This window comes from Fundulus heteroclitus, chromosome 3, assembly GCF_011125445.2.
Source record: "Fundulus heteroclitus isolate FHET01 chromosome 3, MU-UCD_Fhet_4.1, whole genome shotgun sequence".
Taxonomy (NCBI): Eukaryota; Metazoa; Chordata; class Actinopteri; order Cyprinodontiformes; family Fundulidae; genus Fundulus; species Fundulus heteroclitus.
Genome location: NC_046363.1, coordinates 27,019,315 through 27,037,282, shown reverse-complemented (window position 1 = coordinate 27,037,282; position 17,968 = coordinate 27,019,315). Strand labels below are relative to the sequence as shown.

Genomic DNA, 17,968 nt, shown 5'->3' with positions numbered 1-17,968 from the left:
AGGATGACAGACAGAAACACATGCTAGGGGTCCCCTTTCAGTGTTATATAAATAGCAGTGCCCTTCTGGTTGAGTTTATCACCATACCTTCCTCACAGTTATACACCATTTAATACAAGATTAGCCACTAGTTGCAAGGATTTTACACAATAAATGAGCCCAGTGTAGTTTAAGATTAAAAATTGCAGAAAAAAACATAAATAGACTGATGTAGTCTATTTATTACATTGTGGCTTTCTTTTTTTCTTAAAAAGAAACAGATTTTGAATGGTATAAATTACAGAAAAGACGCTAACGGAAAAAGTTTCACGTTTTTTTTTTAGCTATTTTCTATTTGACCACTAGAGGGCAACACAAAAAGAAGCTCTCTTCCGTTTGGACGGTGAGGGGCATGATGGGGGATGTAGTGTTTGTGTGCCATATATAAGGCACGTGAACTCCGTCAAACTTCCTCTTTACTAAGCAAGCCTGAGCGAGACAGGTACAGCCTACCATTTCATGCTCAACATCCACACATTTCTGATTTCTGGCTGGTATTATCAGCAGTTGATGGGTAAAAACGTTAGTTTAGACGATTATCTTAAATATTTTCAACATTATGCTTTGCGGATTTCGAAAATAAGATATCCTGGAAGCTAATGCTAGGTCGTCTCGTCAAACAACGTGGTGCGGTGCGGCTAAGGCCTACTCGTTTGGATGCCGCAGCGGTTTTTCCTTACATTTTATCTCTTATTTTACGTTATTTTATATTAAAAGGCCTATAATTGTTTTTTTTTTATCGTGTATTTACTTATATTCTTTTGAACTGGACAAGGTTCAAAAGAATATTTTGAACCTAGCGTTCAGGCTAAAACTATAAAATGGGTATACGTGCCAACATTGCAGAAGCAGGTCGCATTTATATACCTCGATAAAGATGGTCTTCTTGAAGACTGTTTATAGATTTGAAAAAATATGAACCAGAGACCCTTTTTGTCTCCAAATTTTTGTAATTTGTATATTTCGGGTTTTGCGTGGATAAATGAAGAAAAAAATAATTTAATAATAAAGGTTTATTATATTACCTGGGGACAGCATGTAATAGAAACTAGGTTATTTAAGATAGTCTTTATTGATCTCACAATGGAGAAATTCACTCGTCACATCGGCTCATACAAGAAGGTGCAGAGTAGGGAAGGTGCATTCAGTTATATACAGTTATATTTTGGAATCTAGTTTTATGTAAAACAGCAGGCTTATCTAATCGGGTTAAAGTATACAGTTACAGCTAAATTACTGATGCTGGAATTAAATTTTCTGAAATGTAAATCATGCAAAACGATTTGGATGGATGGGTTTCAACAGTGCTTGTGGTAGGTTTGTTAGCATTTAGAGACTGGTGGCTGTTTATGAGTTATTGGTTATTAAGCATGAATACATTTTTTTTTCTTCCTATGGTCGTAATCATACAGTGAAGGGAAACATTTTTTTTATTCATAACCACATGATTTCTGACCTTCCAAATGTTTTTTTTTATTTGGAAACCTTGTACAGTCAACTGGCCTGATCATGACTGAATCAAAGATTTGATGTAATTTGTATATAAAGTGTTTGATTTAGAAAAAAAATTAAGCTATAAGTGTTTATAGCCAGAATATAATTTTTTTAATCTATAAATATAATTCTATAGCATCAAACTGGCCATTGTCTGATGTTGCCGTCTTCCTTTCACAGGCGCCATAAGCCACCATGCCCGTTGCCAGGAGCTGGGTTTGTCGTAAGACATATGTCACCCCTCGCCGTCCCTTCGAGAAGTCCCGTCTCGACCAGGAGTTGAAACTCATTGGTATGCTTTGATTATTTTTTTTTTTTTTAATGCCATCAACTATAGCTGAATTCAATTTACGCGCCATAGTGGCATTTTTTTTTTTAGTTTGGTTTAACGGCCGTCCATCTTCTTTCCAGGGGAGTATGGTCTGAGGAACAAGCGTGAGGTGTGGAGGGTCAAGTTTACCCTTGCTAAGATCCGTAAAGCTGCCAGAGAGCTGCTCACTCTGGACGAGAAGGACCCCAAACGTCTGTTTGAAGGTATCAGGAACAGCTTTGCCGTAGTTGGACTTGGCCGATGATTTAATTATAAACCGTCAGACTTCACTGTGGTGTCAAGAATTCCTCGTCAATGAGGCCATTATTATTGTTGCTTTATTGAAATCGGCTGTACGCGTTTTTTTTGTCCCTTTGTCTTAAGAGTGAGCTTTTTGGTTGTTTTCAGGTAATGCCTTGCTCAGGCGTCTGGTGAGGATCGGCGTGCTGGATGAGGGTAAGATGAAGCTCGATTACATCCTGGGTCTGAAGGTGGAAGATTTCTTGGAGAGGAGGCTGCAGACTCAGGTCTTCAAGCTCGGACTCGCCAAGAGTATCCACCATGCCCGTGTCCTGATCCGCCAGAGACACATTCGGTGAGTTTTAAGATCTCCAGAAGGCTCCGAGTTGTCGGGAGGGGGGTCTGAAAATGTGTTTAGGGGCTCATGAGAAACTGTTGCTGCTTCCTCTTCCATCAGAGGACCACCAGCCTGTAGCGCTCTGCGTTGAGATCACTAAAACATTTCAGCAAGGTCAATGCGGCATCAAAGCCGTATACCTTGTCAGTAGACATTGCCCAGAGCCAATCCTGCCGCCTGTGGGCTCAGACTGTGCCACTGTGGTGGTGGCTGTCAGGTAAGGTGTGGGGGATTGCACCTCGGGCAATCGTTGTGCTCGCTGCACCTTGTGTAGAGAGCTACAGAACACTCAGGCTGATGATTTAACGTATTTGTGCAGATTTTCTGTGGTGTCAAGAATTCCTCGTCAATGAAGCCTGATCAATATTTACTGCAATGCTATCATCTAAACGCTGAAGGTTAAAGGAAAAGCTTGCTAAATATATATATTGGGGCCAAATGTACTACTGTTGGATGCATATGCCATTAAATATGGCCTTTAATATGATTTTTAAACAAATGTATAATTATTGTTTTACATTAAACCAAAGCATTAAGCTGTAGCAAAGAAAATGTGTAATATGTAAACGCTAAATAATTACAGTTTTAACGTCATTTTGTTGAATTGACATTAATTTAATTAAAAATATTTATTGAAATAATGCAATTGTTGAAACCTCAAAGCTTTTGTCATACAAGGTGTAACTGTAAACTGTTTTAGAGGTGAATAAAAGGAAGATGGAAAAGCAGACGGTCAGAACATGAAAGAAAATGGACAAATGGCCATCTTAGAGGAACTGAGGATAAATGATAAAAAATTGTCACTATATGATAGACAGTAATGTATAATAAACATTTGGTAAACATGGAGATCCAATAATCAATCTTTGATGGTCTAAAATAAGAAAATACTGATGCAATCAAATTAATATGCAACTTTTTACCGACCTGAATAGAAACGCAAGTTAAATTGAACAACATGGGATAATGCTTAAAATTACTAAAATAGTAATACTTTAGTTGAAACATTGGTAACATGCAATGTCCTGGTGGCAATCAGAGCAGGACCTTTGCATCCTGGGAAGGTTGCAAGTGTAGCAACTGCAATGCCCCCTGGGAGCCACACAGGGGCAGAGCCCCCTGAAGCACGGCTCAAATTCAGACACGTTTCTCTGGCATGTACAAAGTTACAATCACAAAGATGATTATTATTATACTTACTAAGATTATCAACTCTAATAAAACTGGAAAAATGGTCATGTTAAAATAACTAGCACTTAAATTAAACACCAGCTAAAATTGATCACCAAAATATTTTAAACATTAACTTCAAATAAAAGTAAAAGAATAGATTCATATTGTTTTCCTTTTTAAAAATACTGAGCACGTTATATTGTGGCACTTAACCCTGCTGGTGATAGTACATAGTTTAATAATCAGAGCGTAAAGGTTCCTTGGACGTTCTCTGAACTCTGCTTTATTTCTGTCTTGGCAGTGTGCGTAAACAGGTGGTGAACATCCCCTCATTCGTGGTTCGCCTAGACAGCCAGAAGCACATCGACTTCTCCTTGAGGTCCCCGTACGGCGGTGGACGCCCCGGCCGCGTCAAGAGAAAGAACGCCAAGAAGGGCCAGGGTGGAGCTGGAGGAGCTGACGATGAGGAGGAGGATTAAGAAGGATGTGGTCCAGGAAGTGCTCCATGTATTTCCTGTTCTGTTAAATTCTTAATAAAAAAAATGTTGGTTTGACCAAAAAACTAAACTCTGAGTTCTTCTTTTAAAAAATCTTATGTACGTCTTTAAGAAAATGTGACGGCTAATATTTAAATGAATATAATTGTAACAAGCTGACTATTTATCTCAAGGCAATGACCCTACCAGAACTGAGGGTGTTTGATACTGGAATAAAAATGGTGCAATCCATCTGACTTCTACCAGCCATGCATATACAGCCTTGTGACTAAAGCGTTCGTGCTTTTTAGTTCCTACAAAGCATTAAAAAGTAACAATTAACATTCATTCTTTTGTAGAAAATGGTCAAAAGAAACTTTTATATTATCATTTAGTGTCATGCAATTGTCATTATGTGGCAGCCCATATTTCTGTGAATCGATAATTAAACAAAATCATCACAACCAGACGAACTTTTATCCAAAACAACCTGTTTTTTCCCCGTTTACTACCACAGCTGATGTTGCGTACATGGGCATCTTCTAAAAGTTGATATGAAGCTGTATTTTACAAATTCAGGAACATTTGAGCAAAACCTGGGATCGGATGGCGATTATTCCCGTTTTTTTTTTTTTTTTTTTTTTTTTAATTATACATGTTCAAGGACAAACTTTTTTTTTCTTTTTTTTTTTTTTTCCTAGGGTAAGTTTATGTATGAAAAAGCAACAGCGCCACCTTCAGTCACAAAACGCGGCGGGCAGAATAAGGTGTTACACCGGAAGTGAACTCCCACCGGTGCTGAGGCGTGAATGAGAAAGAAGGAACATCAGCTCCATGGAATCTGCAAGTTAAACCGGAGAAAGTCTTTTAGCATTAGTGTACACCGCTTTCTGAATGTAAGTACAGTTATGGTTGTTCGCATTTATAGTCATTTAAAAAAATTAATAGGAATTTGCTCCTAACTGAAAACGTTGCTAAGATTTGACTGATTTGAAGGTTGAGGAAAAGCGAGCTTTAAAAATAACCATGCTTCTGTTTCGGGTTGGCACAGTTTTAAAGCCGCTTCATGAACCTATGTCGCTATTTTGCTAACGTCTCAGTAGCTTGTTGGACACAGACGTGTTTTTAACACATTTGGCATTTTAGTTATCAGCGGTTTTCCTTAAGCACGGTGGTTGAAGATGTCCCTTATTTCCGGAAATGAACCTGATTGGTGAAGTTTGAGCCTCACTTTGTGTGCATAACTTGTGAAATAGATACTAGTACTTGATATCTGTTGCCACAGCAGTAGGACAGGAAGTGTTGGGGTTGATGCAAGCGCCTTTTAATTTGCGCAAAAGCACTAAAGCCAACATGTACGGGCACATGTTGAAGCTGTCAACATTCCTTCACAGAAAGTGGTTCAGCTTAACAGATGAGAGGTTCTGGATGAAAGCTCACTATGAACGAATCAATAGTTTACCGTACCGCCAAATATATTATTAATATGCAGAATATGGATGACACAAGTATAATATCCTACCTAATATTGGAGCCAATCATTCTTCTGTGATTTTAGAAGTATTGCATAAACTAATATTGGCATCTGATATCTTGTGCAGCTTTAATTTTAAGGCATCAAAGTGCAAACGTCTGCAAAAATGTAAGACGACAACAATTAGTTTGTGATGCCACTTGTTTAAGATTGTTTGATTTACCCTACCTCATCTAAAGAGTAAGATGGCTACACATTAAATAGTAAGCTTTCTTAAAAAAAATAACAGGTAAAAGGTAAAATTAATCTCATAGTTGTTCCAACACGGCACTTTGAATCGTCCTGCTGTAGAAAAGTGTTAAATATAAACTTGCCTTGTGTAAACGTATGTATTTTAATAGATAGTTGTACACTTTTCCCTGGTACAATAAGTTAAAGGTGGAACCATGTTGCACTTGTTGCCAGCTAATGAGCAACTTGTTAATCTGTTCATCTGTGAATACTTCTGCACCTTGAGTTTCAGCAATACAAAGCTTATATCAAACTTTTTTTTAACACAGACCTCACTAGGGCTGGACGATATAGGAAAATAGGCACATCTATAAAATAGAAATCATATTGACAGATATCGATAATTGTCAAAAAATTCACAGCATATATTTTAAGTGCAGACCTGGCCATTTTATGCTGTTGCTTAATAACCTTTTTTTTTTTTAAAGAAAGAATACTGAATTCAAAAACAACCCTTTATTCAACCAACTTTTTACCTAAACTGTAACTCTTAAAAAAATAACTCATCCTCTCTGAACTCTTTGAAGATTGGTGATGGAGCTTTCCTGGGTGTGCGTTTGTGATTGGTTTGGAGGGTGTAAACACTGTAGTATTAGCCTACAGGATAGGCTAGAATGTAAAAGGAAGAAAAAGTGTTCTTTTGAACTTTTTATTGACCCATCTTTTTCCTATGGAACCACATGTCCATCGATCAATATATATATTGTTATTGATTTATTGTCCAGTCCTGGATCTAACCCCACACTTCACTTAAAAGTTGGCAACACTGAGAAGAACCACTATCCAGTTTAAACACAGTAATCACCAAAGAACGACGCTGTATAGGGGTGGATATATATTGTATTTTTTATTATTATGGTAAACATTTTTCTATATCACGATTAGAATTTGGAATTAAAGTGATGAAAGTAATTCCAGTTAAGTTTGTTTGAAAACTGCAAAAAAAAAAAAAAAAAAAATACTGTATTGTTATTTTAACAATTTTTCTCATAGTTTGTTCTATGAAAACATCAAACATGTCAATAAATTCAAAAATATAATAAAGTGTAGTGTAGTACCCCCCCCCCCCAAAAAAAACAAAAAAAAAAACAGCAAGACTTCTTTATGTAACTGGTGTCCAAAGAAGCCTGTTTAATAAATAGGTGAATGTCACATTCACACTGTTACTTAAAAGGGACGACAAAAAAGTTGGAAATACTTTATTTAAGCAGTACGGTAGTTATGCACCAACTAAGTGGTTTCTTAGCCAAAATCCTGGTTTATAACGTCTCTGTGGTTGTCTTTGCAGATTTGAAAAAGCTACTGGAAATTCTGTATAAAAGGAATTGGAGGCATAAAATTAAATCTAGATTGCTTTGTATGTAGTGAAATGTAATGTAAAATATTTCACTGTTGTATGGTTGTGAAAATAACCAGACAAAGCATGACTTTTTTTTTACGGGGGCCTGGGGTGTCAACCAGTGCCACATCAAAGTAATATACTGCATTACACTGCAGTTTTATAATATTAATTTAAGGGGTAAAAACACCCCCTTAAATATAAAATCTCCGCATCGGTAAGTTGTTAAAAAGTTAACTGATAAATAAAAAAAGTTGACTTAATATAATATAAATCTCACAGTCTCCTGTCAGCTCACTGGGTAAAATACCACTCAGCTATTTGTGTGTGTTTTTTTTAATTGTGGTATTGGTCATGCTAATAAAGGCCAAAATATATGGTTCTCTTATGTGACTAATACACACCGTGAAATAAGGATTTTCCTTCTTCACCTCTGCTATTCATACTTCTGAAAATAAAGGGGATTTATTAAAAACATGTCCTGTATCTGAAAATGGTGTCTTTTTAAAAAAAAATCTTTAATTAGAATTGATGCTAATTGCAGTCACATGGTACCAGTGCACAATGCAAAAACGGGTCTAAAAATAAGTAAAATGTTCTTAAAGTTAGTGTATTTGTCCTTGATTTGAGCAGGTAAATAAGATTATCTGCCAATGGAATGAATATTTTGACCTCTAAAATAAGATAATTAGACATCCTGCACTTGAAATAAGGTTTCAATTTTAAGTGCAAAAATCTTATTCCATTGGCAAATAATCTTATTTACCTGCTCTAATCAAGGACAAATACACTAATTTTAAAAACATTTTACTTATTTTAAGTTCCGTTTTTGCAGTGCAGTGTTTTTTTGCCTAGTGCCAGACCCTCTCATGTGAGCAGTATAAAAATAAAAGCCATGTGTGTTGCCCATCAGCAGGAAGATGTCTCCTGATGAGTTGGTGTATTTGGGCGTGCTTGCTGCCTCCGTTCCTGCTGGCTTCCTCTTTCGTTACCTCAGTGAGTATTTTTGCATAACTTCAACCTCAGGGAAAATTCGTATGAAGTTCAAACCACATTTGGATGATTATTTTGTGGTTTGTCCTGCTTGTGGCTCATTGTCAGAACAACGTTTTACTGTTATTGTGTTTTGTTTATTACTTAAAGTTGTTCATTTTGAGACTTTAAACTGCCAAAATAGTAGATTAATAGTGGTCACTTGTAGACGCAGGTCTAAATATCCAGGACTATTGTAATTATCTGCTCTACAGATTAACTTTTAGCTTTTTCTTATGATCTTTATAAACAGGTTTTTATCGTTGTACTAAGCTCTCATTTTTGCTTTTATCGCTCCTGTCTGTCGAGTTGCTTTCTGTCTGTAGTCCTAATTTCAGACATGTTTCTACATGTTAGATTAAACCTGTAGCATTTATATTCTCTGAAATACAAAACAGTCCTCTCAACTCTTCTGTGGGTAGTAAAACATTTTTTTATCACGAGAATAGATCTGCTAATTGCTGCTTGTGTGAGATAAAGGGTTGGCAGACTGTATCTCTGTAGCAGGTTCTGTTTCTTCCTGTTTTTTTAAATGTGGGATCGAGTTGCTCTGACACGGCTATCTAAATTTAAAATGCTTCCTCAGGTGGTTTTTCTAAGCGATAAGACCGGATTTTTCTGTTGGTCCAGGTTCGTCCGCAAAGCAGACGGCGGCTCTTTTTCTGGGCCTGTTCATCACCGTCGCCTTGTGTCACATCCACACGCTGCACTCCCTGGTGACGGTGATAGGAACATGGATTATCATCAAGAGCAGCTGGCGGTGAGCCATTACCATCTTTGCATTTGTAAGATACAAATGAGAAAGGCCTGATCCTCGTTATTCTGCAGCTCGGAGTGATCACTTGTCTGTCGGGGTGTTTCTTGAGTTCTCCTCTTCAGCTGGGGAGATTGTGAAATTTCATCTTTCCACATTATCTTCCATACCCGGAGGCGGTCGGCTTCGCATCCAGAACTGGCCACCAATATTCACTTACCAAAACCTAACTTTTACTCAAGTGTTTATCCGGGTTCCTGCGGATCCATAACAAGTCTTAAAAGGCCTTGAATTCTGTAATATAAAACTAAGGCCTTAATTGGCATTAAAATGTCTTAAATCAGTCTTTCTTAGGTCTTAAAATTGTTACCAGGTCATAAATAGGATTTTATTTTTGTAATCCTTACCAAACAGTAAATAATTGACACAATTATATATTTTTTAATTTACCAAACGGCTCAATGTAACCATTATTGGTTCGGTCCCGATAGCGGAACCAATAAAAACTGTTGCAGCCGGACCATAGCTGTGAAAAAGAGTTGGCACTGCTTATGTTATGGTTTTTAAAACTGATTTATAGTTTATTTTAGTAGAGAACAAAACAAAGTTTGTGAGTTCAGTTCTTAGTAGTTGTTAAAAATATATCTGTAATTTGTGTTTTTTAGCTTTCTTCCTATATGGAATGTTTTTTAAAACTTTAAACATGTCTACTGGGCCAGAAAGTAATGGTTTATGTTAAAATAAACATTTGGGTGAAGTTGTCGCAACCAGGTTTATCTTGTTTATCGTGAAGTTGGTTCTAACTTTTTATTTCAAGTGGCATTAAAAAGTCTTGAATTTAACTTGCCTTATGCTGTAGGAACCCTGGTTTATGAGACATGGACTGGATTATTGCTTTGCTCTAGTTGTAGAATAATCCGGTTCATCGCTTTGGGAGTCCAGTTTATATTCCGGCTGTGTCTGAGAAACGTGCTGTCAATGTGGTGCTTAATTTAAATCAAACTGATTGCTTTCCTTCTCATTGTTCCTGAAAAACACTGACCAGATATAACATTATGGCATTATGGTCCTTTTTTGGCTGCTATAGAGCAAGTTCAGGAATTGAATTAATTACCTAAAAGCAGTAGAGATTTATAAAGCACACTTTCTTTGAAATCCAAGTTTATGTATGTGATTTATAAAATGTGATGTCAGATTAATTATGTGTATATCATGTGCTAATGTCAAATCGTCCTTTATGTATATGAACAAGTTTGTGTTCTTTCAAATGGACCCCAGGAAGATTAGTAACCACTTCTGTGAAAACTAATGGGGTTCCTAATAAATAAACCAATACAATGTAATGCCTGCTTGGTATAATTACCAGCATCAATTGAGTGACTGTCTATTTTGTGGACACATAACGTGAGTCTCTGCTCATCAGGCACGCCCCGGCGCTCAGTCTGAGCTGGACCTTTCTCTACCTTCTCTTCTTCCGACTGGTCACCTGGTTCGGTCTCCCCCAGCCAACACCGTTTGCCAACGCCGTCCAGCTGCTCCTCACCCTTAAGGTAGAAAAGCGCATGAACACTCGGTAACGTCCTTGTTGTAGAGGAGCCTGTTAGACACCCAAAAAGATGCCTGTTTTTTGTCTTTTTTTAATTCAATTCAATTCAATTTTATTTCTATAGCGGCAATTCATGAAACATGTCATCTCGAGGCACTTTACAAAATCAGAATCAGTCAGATTACACAGATTGGTCAAAACATTTCCTATATAAGGGAACCAGTTGATTGCTTCAAAGTCCCGGCAAACAGCATTCACTCCTGAAGAATCGTAGAGCTACAGGGAGAGTCGTCTGCATTGTACATGGCTTTGCAGCAATCCCTCATACTGAGCAAGCATGAAGCGACAGTGGAAAGAAAAAAACACCCATTAGCGGGAAGGAAAAACCTCCAGCAGAACCAGGTAGGGCTGGCCGATATGGATTAAAAAATATCATACCAAATCTGATTAATCGATTTTTTTTTCCTCCTTTTTGTTTCATAAAAAGAAATTATTTTAAAACCTTGCTTTTTATGTCAAGCATTTCGTCAGGGAGTTGACCTGGATTCAAAGTGCCACTAAAAACAAGCTGTGAAACATGCTTGTAAAACAAGATGGCAGCCATGCCATTATAAACAATGAAAATATAACAAAACATTTGCTGCTAGTGGTGTTACACATTAAGCTAAGAACAGGCTTCACTGCACTTGTGAACTTCAAACTAAGTAAAAAAAAATGTAAATAAGTAAATGAAGTACCTCGTATTATGGTAAAAAAAAAAGTTTCCACTTAATATTTTGACAATACATTTGCCTAAACATATATTCAGCATCACATGCTGTTCTCTTCATGGAAACCCAATGAGTGTATTGGCAAAATAAAATCCAGATTTTCAAAAAATGAAATCTTAAAGAATTGTAAATTCGAATTAATCGATTAAATCGATTTATCAGTAATCTGTTCTACATTAGATGGTAATAGCGGGTGAGCCGTCTTCTCTGGATGATGTCACAGTTAACAGAACGCCAGACCAGGTGTACCTACTAGGAAGATAAAAGACAGAGAGAGAACAAAAAGTTATAAGCAGAAATGATGACAAGCAATGCATAATTGAAGAACAGTAGAACTCAATAGAGTGAGAAAAATAGATCCTGATGTCCTCCAGTAGCCTAAGCCCATAGAAGCACATCCCCATAGGTAGGTCAGGGCAACATAAGCCACTCTAACTATAAGCTTTGTCAAAAAGGAAAGTTTTAAGATTAGTCTTAAAAGTAGACGGGGTGTCTGCCTTTTTACTTCTCATATCTGTTTTCCTCTCAGATGGTCAGCCTGGCCAACGAGGTGCACAGCTTCCACGTAGAGAAGAAACGAGACGTGAGCGCCTTCGCCAAGTCTCCAGTCATTGGTGGTCTGTCTCAAGAGCCTTCGCTCTTTGACATTCTGTCCTATAGTTACTGTTATGTGGGTATAATGACCGGTAAGTCACAGAAATGTCCCCCTCTGAGTAAACGCGCTTACGTCTGCTTATGGATTTACCAGCAAAACCTTAAGTTTTTGTGTGTGCTGCTGATGTTGCAATGTTCATTCTCGTTTGCATGATTTATAACCGATGTCTCTCTTTGTCTCACTTTCTGCCACTTGTCCAACATTGTGAGTGCTTATTATTTATCTCTACTTGTAGTTTTCATATATATCTCTGCTGTCTTTGTTTGTTTTTTTTTTTCCGCCCCTTCATTCCTCCTCCTTTGGCGCCACCTCGTTCTATCCGCCGTTGTCTTTTGTAACGTGCGTTGTCCATGTTGCCTGTTTTTCTCGATCCCTCTCTTCTCACCGCTGTGTTTTTTTTTTCCCCTTTGTTTCATCACTCCGTGTCCCCAAAGGCCCGTTCTTCCGCTTCCAGACGTACGTGGACTGGCTGGAGCAGCCGAGGCCGCTGGCTCTGCCCAGCTGGGAGCCTTGTCTGCAGCGCTTGAAGATGATCCCGGTTTTCGGGGCTTTTTTTCTGGCCGTCAACCACTATTTTCCACTTTCCTACGTCCGCACAGACGAGTTCCTGGATCAGAACTTTCTCTTTAGGTACTTTTTAACTGTGGTGACTTCCCAATACATGGTTTCTCTGTTATAGATTTTTCTCGTTGTAAGGATATAACTAACTGGTGAAGATCAACAGGAAAATTCAGGAGTTGAAAATAAGATCTAAAGTTTCTTATTAAATTCCTATAAGTAAGCCAGATTTAGGATGTTTTACAGCTGAAGTATTTTATGTACTGTCCATCGTAGCAACAGAGGGAGAGTCTGGCTGCAATTTTAGATTAGATTAGATTAGATTAGATTCAACTTTATTGTCATTACACAGGTACAGGTACAAGGTGACGAAATTCAGTTTAGGTCTAACCAGAAGTGCAATAGCAGCAAGTGCAGGATAAACAATGGTTCCATAAGTACAGGACATGGGTTATTACTGAATAAATATAGAGATGTATACTATTATAGACATAATTTTACTGATTGATTTGTCCTATCAGTATAATATATAGATAACTAGTATTGTGAACTAAATTTACAGCTGGAATGTACTGAATATACTATACAGGTGGATAGTACTATAGAGTTTTACAGATATGTACAATAGCATAATACACAGATGATTATTATAACAGAGTTTACATGTACTATGAATATATGTAAAGGTGGCTATTACTATAGGCAGAATTGTGAACATGGTATACAGGTAGCTATTCCATAGAAGAAGAATCTCATCATCTAAAAAAAAAAAACGATGTTTCTTGTGTCAGCTGTGGCCGTAAAGAGGCCTAGAGAGCTTTTGTTCTTAATACAGAAAATAATAATCCACTTTTTTCCCCTCTTCTCGTCACCACCAGGTTGTTCTACATGGTGGCCGTGTTCTTCGTGTTCAGGATGCGTTTCTACGCGGCGTGGTGCGGAGCAGAAGCGGGCTGCATCAGTGCGGGCCTCGGCTGCTACCCAGAAAAGGCGCTTTCAAAACCTGGAGGAGGACCAACTGTGAACTACAAGTAATCATTATCTTATGATTCTTGTCATTAATGACTGCGTTATTATTGCTGTGTGAGTTAAGGAGATATTCTCAAATCCAGTGCTTTGCTAAGGCATTCACATCCCTCTATTTTGTCCTTATTCTGTCGGGTTACAAACACAAGTTTCAATCTATTTTATTGCCAGTTTAAGTGATAGACCATGATAAAAACAACTCACGCAAGCATATTAAGGCAGGTGATTCGGTCAGATTACACTAAAGATGAATTTTTCTTAAGCTAGTTAGACCTGAGGGGAAGATGAGTGAATCTGATCACTGAGAAATAATAAAATTAAGCTTATTTTAGGCCTCAAAGAGTATTTAAAACTCTGTGGCAACACTTAAAAATTCAAGTCCGAAGATGCGTTTCTTCCATTTGATTGAACTTCCGTTATTTTACAAAGAAAATTTGGCAAATATTTTTGTTTTTACATGTGAAAAGATGATAGAGAAATACCCCAAATAACGGCAACTTTCATTGCAGCAAAAAGTTGCTTGGCTGAGGGCGACTGAATAGAAATGTAGGCCACAATATTCACAGTTGTAGTTGTAAATAAAATAGGTAGTTAATTATATAATAAAAATTAACTAATTAATCGCAAATCGCGTTTAATCCAGTTTCCAGACATTTTATAAAAGAGATAATTTTAAGTAATTAACTAAGTCATCAATGAAACAAAAGGCACTTTTATTATTTTTCTTTACTTTGACACACTTTAACACACTTTTTTTCCCATCCTAGCTTAAATCAGCAAACAGAAGTTTATATGGCAACGCAGAAGGCCCAGCTTTCTAATTAATCATTGCATTATTTAATTTTATCCCGTCAAAGTAAACAAAATAAAGCAAATAGTTAACGTGATAATTTTACCAGCCCTGAAATAAAATAAAACAACAAACAGTCATACTATCCCAGTAAAACACATATGACCTAGTCTGAAACATTTTACCTGCAATTGGAGCAATTCCAAGGCACTGTTGTTTTTTATTTTATTTAATTTTATTTTTTTATTGTTGGCATTTAAAAAAAAAAAAAAAAAATGTTATTTTGTTTTTCGCCATCTTTGTGAACAGTCCTGATCCCACCGGTGAAGAGAAATATGACTTCAAAACCATCCAGAACATCGACTGCTACAACACTGACTTCTGCGTGAAGGTCCGCCACGGCATGCGTTACTGGAACATGACGGTGCAGTGGTGGCTGCATCACTACATCTACCCAAACGCCCCCTTCAAGTCCTACGCACTCCGGTACGACTTCCTATTTTGCAACAGCAGCAGCTCCCCGTGGGCCGCTTATGCTGTGTAATTTTAGTCTTAAAGGCTGAAACTGTGCGAAGCATGCACAGGGTTCCCACGGGTCCTTGAAATCCTTGAAAGTTTGTGAATCTGAAAAAATAAATTCAAGGCCATTGAAAGTTCTTGAAAACAGCCAAAAAACACCTTGTCCTTGAAAGTCCTTGAATTTTTTTGTGGGGTTGAAAGTTCACACGGATGACGACTCATGTGTCATTATTTTACTACCACGCGATCTTTTAAAATTATGTTGATTCCGCAGACTTTTAATTTGCAAAAGTACGTTCGCTCTTCTTCGTTAGTTGGTAGGCTACGGTTTAGGCCTACGTGCGTCCAATAGGTTACATTCACGCAGTGTTGCCAACTCAGCGACTTTGTCGCTATATTTAGCGACTTTTCAGAGTCAAAGTCAAAAACTAGCTTAATCAAAGATGAAAGTAAGTAAAACAAATTGATATAATTCTGAACATCTCAATGCTGCACTTTTTTCTATAAAATTCCATGAAACGGTAGGCTAATGTACATCTTATATGTAATGTAGTATGGCATAGCCATGTACTGTGGATATAAATGTAGGCTATGAATATGATCAATATCAATGTAGGCTATAAATTAAGTCCACTTTCTTGCATTGCTTCTGACCCATCAACTTCTATGCCGTTTAGTCTTTTATTGAATTTGCATTGTATTAAAATATGATAACCTATTCAGCGGTCACAGTAGGTAAATGCCGCCACATGTGGTCCTTGAATTTGAGGAAATTGGTCCTGAAAAGTCCTTGAAAAGTCCTTGAATTTGATGTTCACCAAGGTGTGGGAACCCTGCATGCAGCCTAATAATATTTTGAACAAGTTTTGTCAAATTTCTCACTAAGTCATATTTAAAATGAAACGGATAGTAGAGCAATTGCGTCATATCCTATTTATAGTTTGTTTTGTTTTAACTCTGGACCTCAGCATATAGTCCATATATTCCAAATGAAGATTTAATACCAAACATATTTATAAATGCATTTTGTTTTAATTCAGGTAAGAAAATATATTTCTAAAACTTTGTATTTTGGGGGATTTTTTATTATTTTTTTAATTACATATAAGGAACAGATAAATCCTTCATTATCACCTACCTTTGGACTTCAGTTCCTCTCTAATTTCCCTGTCCTCATCAGGGCTGGATGGACGATGCTAATCAGCGCCTACTGGCACGGACTACACGCAGGCTACTACCTCTCCTTCCTCACCATCCCGCTGTGCATCGCGGCAGAATCCGCCATGGAGTCCGCTGTCAGAGCCAAACTGGGTCCCGGCGGGCAGAACGTCTTCGACTGGATCCACTGGTTCCTGAAGATGAGGGCCTATGACTACATGTGCATGGGCTTTGTGCTGCTGAAGGCGTCCGACACCATCGACTACTGGTCGTCCATCTACTTCACCATGCACGTCGTTGCCGTCGGCTGCTTATTGGTGGGCAGGGTGTTAAAGGGGGGGAGGAGAGAAGGGAGGAAGGGGGAGAAGGAGCAGGCAAGCGGAGAGGAGAACACTGGAAACGTGACAGAGAAAAGTGGACAGAAAACGGAGTGAACGGAGGAGCAGAAGGGGACTGGTTTTAGCCTTTTTGAGTTACGAGTCCTTCAAAGACTCACGTTCCTACCTACAAGCACGACATCGGTCCAAGTCAATTTCCTCTCAGAAAAGTAGATTTTGAAAAAATATTAGAGTTAAGAGTGTCATTTGTGAAATCCCTTTAAAAAAAAAAAACCTAAATCTGTTTTTGCTTCTATAGATTCGCACATAATTCAGGGAATTGTGGGAGAGGAGCTGGGAGAGTGAATGTTGCTTTTATTTTGTTGGATGTATCTGTGGATATGGAAATAACGGCGGAAGTTGTTTTACTCGTGTGGGATTGGATATTAGAGACTGAAAGTCCAAACATGGTTTGAATGGTTGACAGGTGAAAATGTGGTTCAGATGACTTTTAATCATCTCAATAGTTAAAAGACAAGTGCTAGAAATGAATGTGCTCTCTCAAAGCATTAAAAAAATTATAATTGGACATACTCTTGTTAGGGGTAGCACTTCAGGAAAGTATTTCAAAAGAAACTCGGCTGTTTTAGTTTGTACAAAAAGGAAAGTTTTAATTTAAATTGGTTAATGCTGAAAAAAGGAATTGATGTTTTTCTACGTTTGTTGCTCTAAGTGTTGACTGTGATCCTGTGAATTTAAACGGTTCGTATAGTTGAACCTTTTTTCCCTTCACCCCCCCCCACCCCCCCCTCACCGTTAGCGCTCCGGATCGTATCCGCTGTCACTTCTCCAGCCGTGTTGTATCCAGAGCCTCCAGCGTGCGATGTGAAACACGGCTAAAAACCATTTACTGCCAAAATGTCTGCACTGCCATCACGCACCATTCAGGGTCGGGACCAAGTGTTTAAAAAAAAGCCTGCTAGCTTCCTTATTGTTCCATTAAGCTGCCAATATTATAATAACACTGTGAGGGCTGGGCGATACCCTCAAAATCATTGAAATCGTTTTTTATTCATTTACTTAAGGGGAATATATAAGATTTGCAATTTATGTTTTGCAATGAGTGCAATTATATGAAAACAAAACTTATTTCTGTGATTTAAAACAATAAGCCAATGTTTACATCTTGTCCCCCTATTTTAACATCATTAATATGGATCATTCCCAATAAATCACGACTATGAAGTATCGCCGAGCTCTAAACACATTTGGTAAAAATACTGCTGATAATTTTTTCTCAATGTTATCACTCATTTGACCTAAACTGTGTGATCATTTTGTCACGATGTCTGCTTTATATGGTACGGATGCAGGTTGCTGAAGGTTTGCTTTTTAAAAACTCTTCGTGTGGCCACGCTCTGTTTACCAACGGGATCATTTGAATGGCAAATCATCTATTTAAAACCCACACAGAAACAGTTTGTTTTCAGAGTGATGCTTTTATACTTTAGGTGTATATTTATTTTTTCCCTGTGTATTTGTGTTTTAAACAGCTCCTATTGCTTTGAAACGGCATTATACATAGAATCTGCTTCTCTGCCATTTCTTTC

At 37.7% G+C, this 17,968-nt stretch overlaps 2 protein-coding genes across 3 annotated transcripts; both read left to right on the top strand.

Annotated features, from left to right (window-relative positions):
• Window positions 1-349: 349 nt before the first annotated feature.
• Window positions 350-4,215, top strand: rps9 (ribosomal protein S9). The gene is made up of 5 exons (XM_012875190.3): window positions 350-481; window positions 1,714-1,825; window positions 1,945-2,067; window positions 2,252-2,438; window positions 3,955-4,215. Exons 2-5 carry the CDS (start codon window positions 1,729-1,731, stop codon window positions 4,130-4,132), a joined length of 585 nt encoding a protein of 194 aa, XP_012730644.1. The 5' UTR covers window positions 350-481; window positions 1,714-1,728; the 3' UTR covers window positions 4,133-4,215.
• Window positions 4,216-4,907: 692 nt separating this feature from the next.
• On the top strand, window positions 4,908-17,958 carry mboat7 (membrane bound O-acyltransferase domain containing 7). 2 transcript variants are annotated; one of them, XM_036134803.1, is made up of 9 exons: window positions 4,908-5,025; window positions 8,147-8,229; window positions 8,896-9,025; window positions 10,443-10,569; window positions 11,865-12,021; window positions 12,425-12,620; window positions 13,427-13,579; window positions 14,674-14,850; window positions 16,064-17,958. In XM_036134803.1, exons 2-9 carry the CDS (start codon window positions 8,154-8,156, stop codon window positions 16,473-16,475), a joined length of 1,428 nt encoding a protein of 475 aa, XP_035990696.1. In that variant the 5' UTR covers window positions 4,908-5,025; window positions 8,147-8,153; the 3' UTR covers window positions 16,476-17,958. The 2 variants fall into 2 exon arrangements, with proteins under 2 accessions (XP_035990696.1, XP_035990691.1); XM_036134798.1 differs by having other exon boundaries at window positions 4,915-5,025; window positions 8,150-8,229.
• The last annotated feature ends 10 nt before the right edge of the window (window positions 17,959-17,968 follow it).